Here is a 12611-nt window from a genome sequence, read left to right as displayed (position 1 = left end):
CAGCTAATTACTGAATCTCTCTGAAAGGTCACAGGTCAATCCAGGCAATTTGGGATCAGCTGTATCTGTTGGGGTCAAGGTAGGTATGGCTGTAGGTAATCTGCCAGTCGCCATGGTAACCTGATACGTAAAACATTTCTAATTGACTCCACACCAAATCAAATTCCTGTAAATGATAGCATGGCACATGTCCATATTCTGAACACAAACTTGTAAAAATGGTGACTGTGTCGATCTACTCAGCCTTAATTCTTTTGTACAACATTATGTTGAGCTTTTTAATTTCTTACAGAATTTCTCCAGCTTTAATTCAGGTGATCTATAAATAAATGAAGTACTTTTGTCCTAACATAATCTCGTGAAAACATAAAATCCTAATTTTAGTGTTAAATATCCATTTTTCTTGTTTTAAGAACTGTCATATTCATGTAGATCCAACATTTTGTTCCAAATTATTAATTTGTTCGCTTGTGTAGCAACGTGGTTCCAGGTATCCAAGATATGTTTTATGTGGCAATGAACACATTTTTGTCCAGCCTTCATTACATGTACATCCATCCCAGGTATTGAAGGTTTTTATTATAAGAATATAACAGCTCCTGATCAGTTTTATGATATATGAGGCAACTGCACATTTCCAGAAGTCCATCCCTGTATACATTTAATCTTTTTTTATCTATCAAGGATCACTTATAATCGGAATGAATTCCTTTTAATCATTAATTCAGATCTACTAGCCGGTACTCCTCCATAGAAAAGTCCATCAGAGACAAAAGTTTATAACTCAATAGTTAAACATCTCTAGAAACATAACAGATGCACTGATAGCAAAAGTGCTTGAAAACATATCAAATTAATATCTTGACATAAAGTTATATAAGCTTTCCAATTTCCTTTTTCCCAGCAGGAGGTCATAATTGCAACATGCTTTGCAGAGATATCAATGATTTTCATATCAGCAGCTCCGAATCTTTAGAGGAGAGAAAGAAAAAGTGTTTGGTGTCAAAGTTCCCCCAGTCAGCGGACCATGATACTGACACCTGCTAAAGAGATAGGTATGAAGGAGATAATGTACAAACAGTTCCTCATTTTTAGCATAACAGCCTGACAGAGTGTGTATCTCCTTCTGTAGCATGGCATACTTACCGACCTGTGTGTACAGATCCTGAAGTAATGATAACCCCTCACTGAAACATTACCCAAACCTAATTCGTTTTCTCCCAATCTTCATCACACATGTACAAATAAACATTTTTGTTACAATAATGTTATCATGCAATCTTTCTACCTTTACCAAACTGTCAAGGATATCTCTCATGTTTCTGCAATAATTATGATCAATTTACCTATAATACTTGATTCTTTATCTAAAACAGAAAGGCTATCATAATATTATCAATTTTATCATTTACTACTTCACTAATTAAACCTATCTAGAATACCTTAATATTTTATTTTATTATCCAAAACTCCTGCACTACACTCATTTTGATGTTTGATTTAATAACCATGGCAACCAAATGACATCGGATATCTTGAACAATACATTATTATGTATTACCATTGTATTTGTCATTTTGTTATACCAGGCCATGCATGCACATACAAATATTTTCATTTTAATCAAACAATAACTAAAGTTTGACCATTCCGAAGCGTCAGAAATGTTTCCATCAGTAACCCTTAAACCATGTAATGATGAATAATAAGAAATCTGTATTTATTGACCAAGTTTAAACAAAACTGATCCAAACACTAACAAAGTTATTGGTCCTTTCACAAAACCTGTGTATAGTAGCCATAGCAACCAAAATTTGTAGATAAATAAATCATCTACATATGGTCCTCTGAACATTCTAGTGAACTTTCATTGAAATACAAGAGGCCCAGAGGGCCTGTATCGCTCACCTGGTTTGTTATGCCAAGTAATATTTTCTGAAGGAATTTAAAGATTCAACTCTAATTTCCCTATTTGGTCCCACTCTTTCTGCTCAAGGGTGTCAGAGCCAAAATTAATACAAACTCCTCCTCCTCCAAGCACATTCGTGGCCAAATTTGGTTACAATCCATGCTGAACTCTATGACTAGTAGCAATTTAAAGGATTTACCCCTATTTCCCCTATTGGGGCCCGCTCCTCTAGCCCCCAGTATCAGAGCCAAATTCTTTACAAACTCCCCTTCCTCCAAGGATGTTTCTGGCCAAATTTGGTTACAATCCATGCAGAACTCTAGGACTAGTAGCATTTTAAATGACTAACCTCTTATTTCCCCTATTTGGCCCCGCCCCCTCCTGCCCCCTGGGTTCAGAACCAAAATTTATACAAACTCTGTTCCCCTTCTCCCAAGGATGTTTCTGGCCAAATTTAGTTAGAATCCATGTAGAACTCTAGGACTAAGAGCAATTTAAATGATTTACCTCTATTTCCCCTATTGGGCCCCACCCCTCCTGCCCCTGGGGGATCAGAGCCAAAATTTATACAAACTCTATTCCCCTTTCCCCAAGGATGATTCTGGTAAAATTTGGTTACAATCCATATAGAACTCTATAACTATAGTAGCGATTTAAAGGATTTACTTCTATTTCGCCTATTGGGCCCAGCCCCTCCTGGCCCTGGGGGGTCAGAGCCAAAATTTATACAAGATCTGTTCCCCTTCCCCAAATGATGCTTCTATCCAAATTTGGTTACAATCCATGCAGAACTCTATGACTCAAGGAAATGTTGACGGACGGATGGCCGCCGGCCGCCGCGCCATATCATAAGCTCACCAGCCCTTCGGGCCAGGTGAGCGAATAACCAGTAATTAAAGATGCTCCACCGCACTTAATCTACAGCGCTTAAATTTGTGGGGTCAGTATTTTGTGTTTTTGCTTAATGAACATATTTGTGGGGGTTTAATTTAACTGTGCAGGTACTGGCCTGCTCCGGATACTTCGGGAAAAGTTTGAACATCGTCATTGTTTTAAGTCAGTTTTATTTAAGCTTATTTACATTGTACATAAAAATTTGATAATTTCCTTGTCAACATGTGTGTTTTAAATCTTGCCTTGTGTGTACACTGTCGTCATGCACCCCTGAGTTCACTCGAAAGAATTCACTGAAGTAGAACTGATACTACAAAACAGATCGTACTAATGCATGTAATGAGTTGTTATAAATAGATTGTTTGCTTTACACGATCTTGGCTTGTTTTTACTCAGTTGACAGGTAATTGTCTATATATAAACATGTACACGTAATGATAACAATACTTTTCAGTTATATTTCGATAATGTTTAAAATTCATGGATTTCGGTGTAACAGTGAATATAGGGAAAATAAAAACCCAGAAATATAACCTGTGTACAGTACTTCATACCATTACCACCATGGGAAAGCATGATCGAGCTTCTAATAATAATTGATTACGTCCCGAAAATAATCTGTGGCACTATGTCCAATATAGAATGAAGTAATAATTGTACATGCACCAAAATCAAAATAAATCATTCTATACTATTTTTTTGTGTTTATTAGACATATATATATATATATATACAAGATTAAACACCACTTATTGTTCAAATGATGAGTATCGTTTATGCTCTGCGGGGGTAGAGCATCTTTAAGGAGAAGATGTCCAAACAAGTTTTGTGGACAGACACTGACAGACAGCCCTTCCCCCTAACTCCCTCAAGCATAACAAGTCTGCTGTTGTACCCCTCCAATTACCCTCTCTGTATCCCTAGTATTCCAAACACCTCCCGATGTGTATACAGACCTGTTGTCTCCCCCTCCTTAACCCCCTCCCAGATAACAATCCCCCTTGTTTCTATCCCTCTAATGGATTATCCAGAACTAACAAACAAATTAATATGTACCTTATTCCTCTACAGCTATTGACTACATGACCATCTGTGACCCAAACGATTTGTTTGCGACTTTCAAATGATTTCTTTTTTACTTCATATCTCATGACTATCAAGACCACCTACTTAACTAAGACCAATTTTCTGGGGTCTTAAGTGACCAAATTCAATACCATTCAACCTGTGTATAAAGACCACCTGGCTATAAGGACCATTTTCCTCTGTCCCTTGGCTGGCCTTTATAGACAGGTTTGACTACACAAATTGGGTTTGTGGAATCATTTGCATTATAGAAAAATTAATTAAAACTATAAACCATCTGTTAATTGTTTATATGAAGAGCAGAACATTATGTTACATAGCACACATCAAACAAGGAAATGGATAGTGCACGGGAGTTTATACAGCCGGGGTATGTATTGAAATTATTTCATGTTTGATCAGGGAATATAAACAGCCATCTTATCTGTAATTAATATCCCTGGATGTAATGTAAGTCAGATACAATCTTATGTTCACATCAAAGCCTTTAGTACACTCCTCATAGTACAGAGTCAGGCTGAATGGGAAAACCCAAACAATACACAGCAGATAGCCTCTACTAATGAAACACCTTGGTATTTCATTGCTACTGGCATGTGGCAAAATCGTGATGAAAAACAACTTTTCAATGATAATGAAGGCACAAGGATGGTATGCTCTTGACAAGTGACCAAGCTATACACTGTCTCTGGAACCTCTCCCATACTCTGTGTGTACTGACATAGCACTGTTATAATCTATATAACACTTGTTATGTACAGCTTCATCTTTTTACATTGTCTTATCAAATGAACACCCCCTTTAATAACTAATCATTCTATGATTAAGAATATCTGACCCTCCTTGACCATGGATACAGTTCAAGGTCTTTCTATTACATGATGAAACCATTTTTACACACATCGACATTCATATCAACTGAATTTTCACCATTTCTCTTTAAAGTAATGGGAGAAAAAGAATCTTGCATGGGTCAGACAGGTGGTCAGGGATATCTCAACCCTTATGAAAGATTTTGACCATCAATTAATCAGTTGATTAGTCAAGTTTTTTCACTTGGGTTGAGATTATTAGAATACATGAGTCTGTCAAGTGGACAGGCATATCTCACTACCCGAGTGAAAGAGTTTGGCTGGTCAACCGGAGGCTTGCTGAGAGGTGGCGGTCAAAGCCATCACCAAGGTTGACAATTAATGACAATAATCTCCGCATGTATCAATGATGTCATTGTCAAGGTCATGTGAGCTGTCTTTTGCCTACCCCGGTAAATGACAGAGTTATCTTTTCCCTAGCAACCGTGGGATAACCCTGTCAGGTATGGGAGAAATCCCTGTCCACTAGTACTTTATTGACAGATCCATGCAAGATTCTAATAATCTAAATTAAAATCTAACATTATATATAGTAGGTTATTTCACTGTAATGTCAATTTTCTGGAATGCGCTTCATTAATCATAAGATGGTAATCTAACTAATTCACAACTAATCACATATTTAAACTCTATAATTCTTCTATGAATAGTAGAATAATTGAGAGGTGGATAAGTAACAATTAATTTTGGGAATTCTTTCTGGATGATTTTCTCCAAAATTTTAACTGCAGTAAAAATGATGCAATTGCTATGGCTCTTTCAAGACTTATTGAATATGAGCATGCGGTAATCAGTCCCTGAAAACCTTGGTAAACCATTTTTTCACTGATTGTGGACAATTTAAGAGACACTGAGGTCATTTTGGATTTTCATTCCTCTTCAAAAATATAACCTGCAGTTTCCTCAAATCCCCAATATTTACTTACAATTTCATAATAACATCAAAATATTTTTGCATGATAATATACTCCCTTGATTGGCAGTATGATATTAACACCTAGCTGTCTAACCTGAGATGACAATGTTACACGAAGTACAAAACAGACAGAGTTATTCCCCTTATCACACAGTCCTCCTAGTGCTCGGGGCATCTGATGTCAATAAGCTACAATTATCGGTATATCATTTTTTGAGGAAATTAGCAGGAACAATTCTTACCTTTTTGTACTGAGCATTGACATTATCTGGATCGTCTGCATTTTGAGATCTTTGTTTCATAACATTTTTCTCCTAAAACAAAATTTCACACATTTAACATTTATAAAGCTGTAGCCCGATCTTCCATAAATCTTTGATATCGAGTATATAAAGGGCCATTAAATTATTCACATTCTTTAAATTTTCGTGTAATGCAGTTGTTGTTTTTTTACGACAACTTCATTTAGGGATTTTAGGTCAGTTATATTTTTTGTTTGTATATAGAATCTAGATATCATTTATCATTTTATGTTTGTATACTTACCTCCAGATGGAGTAGCCCTCCAATTTTTTGGCACCAAGCTTTATATTCGTGTCCTAGTACAGACATTTTCCTGAGAAAATCTCGCATCTCATGTACAATTAGACTGCTACAGTCAAGGTCGTTGCTACAAACACGTATCCAAGTCTCCACTACCCGTAGTACTCCTCGGTGGGCCCCCGGAATCTCTGAGTGGGGCAGGTTGGTGCTGATGGACGATTGTGACACACATGATGGTGACCATGGCGATACTGTAGAACCAGTGGTTACTGTTGGTGATGTTGCAGATGTTGGTGAAGGAATGAGAAAATTAGACGTAGCCACCTGATTGGCTGATGATTTTTCATTTATTAAACAATTATTGGCAGCAAGTTTCAGATGTTCAAATGGATAAGGAAAATCAAATGCTTGTGGACTTTGACTAGAACTAGAAATGGGTGATGCAGGGGCCTCAAAGCGCACAGTGATATTGGCAATATTTTCCTCAACATCATCAATGGATGATTGAGTGGGAAGTGTTAAGGCTAAAGGACCGCCTCCTTGATTTGAAGGCTGGGTAAAGTCAGTGGTTGTTATGGTAACCTTAGATGGGGATTTTGGCAAACTAGTAATGATAGCTTGATCCGAACCAAAATCCTCACCTTTTCCACGTCGTTGCACAAAATGAAGATGATCAGAACCATATGTAGACATTTCGGGAGTCGTTGAATCATTATTACTCATCCTTGATGCCAAATTCTCTGGCACTGAACTACAACGTGAGAACATTGGAGACACATCTGTAGCGGGCGTGTCCATTACAAACGTTGGAAGGTTTATAAGTTCTCTTTGAAAGGCAAGAATATCAATATCATTTTCTGATGATGTTACGGATGACTTGGAATCGGCTTTGTCTAAACTCCCCACATTATTGTCCTGACTATCTTTGGAAGACACATTGCTTTGCGACTTTGATAATCGCTTCTTACTTGGCCAATGAAAAAGCCTGGATTTGGAAGCGGATGACTTGACATCCCCAGAAGAATCTGAACTACTGACAGTATTGTTAATTTGGTGAATGTCGTTTGCCTGTTGGTTCTGTTGTTGCTGTAGTTGTTGTTGGTGTTGTTGCTGCTGCTGCACTTGTTGATGTTGTTGCTGCTGCTGTTGTTGCTTGGACAGACCTGAATCAAATGGATTTGCCAAACTTGTTCCAATGGCACGAAGAGCACGCTGAGTGGTGCCATTTTTTGTTTGAATGCCATTCTGCTTTGCGAATTCTCGTTCCACTGGGCTATTTAATGTCGCGGGAGAATCCAGTTCCTCAGACGAAGACTTTGTTATGATTGGATGATGAGACCTCCTTCTACGATTTACTTCACGCTTTATATCATGTAACTTTGCAGCCTCGGAATTACATCTTGGTGGACACATATCAGCTTGTTCGAGATTTTCTGGAGGGGGTGGTTTTAATTTTGTCTCTGCAAATAATGATTTTCTACGGATCATATTTCCAAACACCTTATGAGCAAGCAAACGTAATATTATAACCGGATGTACAAGCATAGGAAGTCCCATGAGGAGAAGTTCTCGGAAAGGTTTACTGTCTGTTTCTGCGAGGAACTGTAAGGAACAGGTTGGCGAGGTGAACGGTGTTAACATTGTACTACATTGGTTTTCCATCAGGCCACAGATACTTTGTATAGATGAGGAGAGAGTCAGGTCGTAGATCTCACCTGTATCCTCGCTCTCATCGTTCATCGCCTCCTACAACAGGTCAAGGTCACAAAATGTTAAGAACCCACAAACTAACAGGTAAGTCCTACAGCAGGTCAAAAGAGGTTTCAATTTTGATGAACTAAATACTCATGATTATACAGGGAAACAAATTCACATAGAGGTTCTGATCTGTAAAAAGTCAAAATATACAAAGAATTTTAAGTAATCATGTTAACAATGATTGCAGCGAATGTTATCAAATACAATTAAACATAGAAGTGAAAAACATTAAAAGTACAATTTTCCTATATTATCCTTTTATGGAGCTATACAATCAAATCCTTAGTATAGTTTATATAGAGTTGAGCAACTGAATTATGTTGCGTATGGGAGTTGTCTTTCTTGGTCTATGATAGTATATTATTTCACAACCATGGTTCTCAGAATTGATCCATGGTTCTCAGAATTGATTTTTATTAAACCTATGAATTTTCACTTCATTTGACTATTGAAACATGCTTTGGAATACAAACAATTGAAATGAGCTTCATTCCCAATTCAAGTATATTGTTTAACATGTGATTCGATCCGCATTCATACTAACAAATATTTGAATATTTCATTATATTAACAAATATTTCACTTGGCTTACAGATGGGATCTCCAAGACTGGAACAACTCTATGGCACAGTACATCCCATACCAAAACATAAGAACTACCCCAAAATCTTAAGTGATAAAGCACAAGCTTCGCATATGAACTGAAGGTGTAAATGGGGTAGAAAGCTCAAATCACTCCCATGAGCTGTGCATGTATAAAAGCACATGGGCCATTGAAAGCATATGTGCTTAAAAATGTACTATGTACTACATAAATATGATACCTGTGAATGTATTACCTGTGTACAATACCTGTATAAGTCTTACCCGTGAATGTATTACCTGTGAATGTATTACCTGTGAATGCATTATCTGTGGATGTATTACCTGTATAAGTTTGGCCACTAAGCCTTCAAGAGAAGCAGCCTGTAAATGCTGGTTATCGTTCCACATAACCACCTGACCCATGGCCATCAGTTCTATAAAACTATCCTCTGGAGAGTGGACTTGTAGATAGGCATTGGTTGACAGTTCTTTGAAAGCTGGAATATACATAATATCCAACAGTAACTTACCCAGTATAAGCTAATTTATTTAAGTGTCCTTAACGAAATCCACAAAGTATTACATTTGTTCAATCATAAATCTCCTGAATTTATTCATGGGCAATGATCTATTAGATTTTAAAGCTGACAATGCAAGGTAAAGTTTTTGTGTGGAAATAAAAAAATATGCATGTAACGTAGTATATGTTACTATTAATAGTACTAAAAACAGCTTAGGTGTTGACTGAATTAAGAAACATGAAATTATTCATTTACTAATATAGGGGTCAGCGATTGTGTTGGTATCCATGATGACGCAACTATAATGTCTGCCACCTCCTTAGATAAGATGGCATCATCACCAGAGAATTTTCTTAATTGTTCAATTTTAATTGCAAGTTGTTTAAATTGCATAGTCAGATTTGAGCAGATTGTGACAAATTTGAAGAAAGATGGTCAAAGTATACAAATATTAGACCTTTTAAAACAGCATTTGGTTGGACCTTTTAAGTTTACAAGACTAAGGGAAGTACATACGCTTTCTGTCAAACAAGTCAACTCGACCACCGAGTTTGTGTAACAGGCCCATATACACAAGAATCCGAGCAGCATGGTACTTGACAAACTTTGCATACTTGGTACTGTGATTGGTGTAATACCATTCATCGCTAGGCAACAGCAGCTGCATCAACATGTCGGCTATATCAGCGTCACTGAGGACCTGATGGTGACTAGGAGTTAGGGCAATGGAAGCTAGAGACTGGAGCAGTAGGCACAATAAATGCTAGAAAAGAAAAGTCACAACATTTATTGATTTGGTTTTTCTTATTTCACAAAATGCAATCAAAATATTTATATTTCTTCTTTTCAGAAACACAGAAAGTAATGTTCTTTTCATAACGCTTAATATTGATTTTTTCAATGGACTCAGCGGTAAAGCTTTAGAAAACACTATTTTTGGCAACTAATTGGCACCATATGGTAACCCTACATAGACTTTTGTGTTCATTTCAATGTAATAATATCTCAAATGACATCTAAAACAAAAACATAAGGAATTGATGAATTATGTTCTTCATATCAAAAGTTCTGACTCATTCTTATAGGAAAAAGCACAAAAGAATCTGAAATCAGCATCTGCTACTTTCTGTATAAAACTTTTTTATTCAAATAATTGAATAAACTAAAAAGGATTGAAATAAAATTGAGATGGTCATTTTTCAGCGAGATGTATTGTAAAGTAGAGTGTGAAACTCATTACTACTCTTATTCCAATACCGTCTGCCAATATATTGGATTTAAAATCTCTGGGTTAATAAATCAATCCCATTTTAATTAGACAACACAACATGAGGCCCAAAGGGCTTGTATTGCTCACCTGGTTTGTAATGCCAAGTAATATGTTCTGAATACAGGTTCATTCTTTCTTTTCTGAAAGATTTTGAATAGTTACCTCTAATTTCCCTTTTGGGCCACACTCTTTCTGCTCCAGGAGGTCAGAGCCAAAATTTATACAATTTCTGTTCCCCTTCCCCAAAGAATGTTTCTGGCCAAATTTAGTTACAATCCATGCAAACGCTAGAAGTGATTTATAGGATTTAACTCTATTTCCCCTATTGGGCCCGCCCCTCCTGCACCTCCATGGGGGTGTCAGAGCCAAAATTTTAATCCCTCAAGGATTTTTCTGGCCAAATTTGGTTTCAATCCATGTAGAACTCTAGGACAAGTCAAATTTAGAGGATTTACCTCTATTTCCCCTATTTGGCACCGCACCTCCTGCCAAAATTTAAACAAACTCTGTTCCCCATCCACAAGGATGTTTCTGGCCAAATTTGATTTAAATCCATGCAGAACTCTATGACTAGTAGCTATTTAAAAGAAATATTGACGGACGGATGGCCCTTCGGGCCAGATGAGCTAGAAATGAGATTAACTATTCCAGAAACATTTATTTTCCAGGTTTGGCTAGTCTATCTCTTGATCTTGGCCAGAACATTTATTAGAACCAGATCTAGAGCTAAATGCAAAACCATAAAGATGATTCCACTGCAATGAAAAGGATTTGAATATACTACCTTAATGATTCGTATGTTGTTTTGTGTTTGACATTATTCAGAGTACTTACTGGGTCATGATTTGGATCTAAGGCCTCGACAAGTGTTTTGATATGTCCCCCACTCACAATACGATACTGGACCTGTAGTCCGTGACTCATGACAACAAGGATCCGGGCACTTAGGATTTGTAAACAATGATGAGTACAGAAACGTGATCTAGTACTTGGGGTACATTTTTGTCGTGTCCCTATAATTCGCTTATGCATTGTGATACTGTTATGCAGAACACTAAGTATCTGACTAGGATCACACGTGGTCAGGAATTCCAGCGGTGTTTTAAACACACTAGTTCCACACGAATTAGTATTTGCATTATCAGAATTTTCTGAATCGTCTGTCTTTTCGGAGTGAACACCTCCATCCGAATGTCCTCCAAAATTTTTCCTGAAATGGACAGAGGAAATCCTTTGAAATGTATTAGCACTTGTATTGGCACTTGTGGCGGAATCGTCATGGTGATGGTGGGCACACTGTGTGGACCCCCCACGTTGTTTGGGGCTGCTATTTGAGGTCTTATGTTTCGGGCTTTTGTGTTGAGGACTGACACTATCTTGACCACCAGTGCTCCCTGGTGGTAAAGGGATACAATCGGTACTTTGCAGAAATTCGGTGGATGTGACCTCATGATTTTTATGGACGATACAAATGTCAATGATACGATTGATGATGCTAAGAGCAGTGAAGTGAAGTGACTGACCACCACGAAGGAGTTCTAGAGCTGTGGTCATTAATTTTGTTAACAGCAAAAACATCTTGAATTTTTCCTCAAAACTTTCAATTCTTTGTAGCTCATCATAACATGTCTGAAAAAGAAAATAAAAATGATCACCATATAATGCTTTAAAACACCAAGCAAAAAATCTGTTTAAGTCAAGTTATCTTTTGTACTTGTAAAGAATTTTGCAAACGCAACATTCCTAAGCCTTTTGCTAACAATAAATTGCAGATTTCATACACAAGCTATAAACCAATCTCAATGCCCATACAATTTAATTTCTTATATTTTGTATATGATTGAAAACCATGGGAAAAAATTCTCATAGAATTTGTTTCTGGTAATGGACTACTATAGAATCATAGACTGTAAATTGTGAAATTTAATTGCCATGGAAATCTTCTGCATGGAAATATAGATAAGTCACTACACAATTAAGCTTTCATTCCCGCTGGTTAAGTCATAGTTCAGCTAAGTATTAAATCTAAAATCTAAGTATTAAAAAGAAGTAAAACCAGACATTAAATCATGACCTACAGCGGTAGAGGACAGATGACCCGGAAATATCCGGAGATAGAGAAGTGAAATGCACAACTCTTCCACCGACCAATTCATGGTTTATTCAGTACAATTTGGCTGTCAGTCTGAACAGCTACAGACCAGCTCATTATTACAATCAATAACTCAATGATTTAGAAGGCTGTTTTTTTTATTCA

General features: G+C 37.0%; 1 protein-coding gene across 1 annotated transcript in view; it reads right to left on the bottom strand.

The window, feature by feature from the left end:
- Positions 1-11973, bottom strand: part of LOC138334401 (1-phosphatidylinositol 4,5-bisphosphate phosphodiesterase epsilon-1-like) — a 72720-nt gene extending 60747 nt beyond the window's left edge. Inside the window, exons 1-5 of the mRNA XM_069283071.1 lie at positions 11189-11973; positions 9601-9847; positions 8906-9060; positions 6224-7966; positions 5920-5991 (exon numbers count right to left, since the gene is read on the bottom strand). Coding sequence (XP_069139172.1) covers positions 5920-5991; positions 6224-7966; positions 8906-9060; positions 9601-9847; positions 11189-11932 — 2961 coding nt within the window. The 5' untranslated portion in view covers positions 11933-11973. The remainder of the gene's footprint in view (positions 1-5919; positions 5992-6223; positions 7967-8905; positions 9061-9600; positions 9848-11188) is intronic.
- Between the last annotated feature and the right edge of the window lie 638 nt (positions 11974-12611).

The sequence above is a fragment of the Argopecten irradians genome, chromosome 11 (assembly GCF_041381155.1).
Source record: "Argopecten irradians isolate NY chromosome 11, Ai_NY, whole genome shotgun sequence".
Taxonomy (NCBI): Eukaryota; Metazoa; Mollusca; class Bivalvia; order Pectinida; family Pectinidae; genus Argopecten; species Argopecten irradians.
The sequence above is the reverse complement of the archived record's forward strand: the minus strand, read 5'-3'. Positions and strand labels throughout refer to the sequence as shown.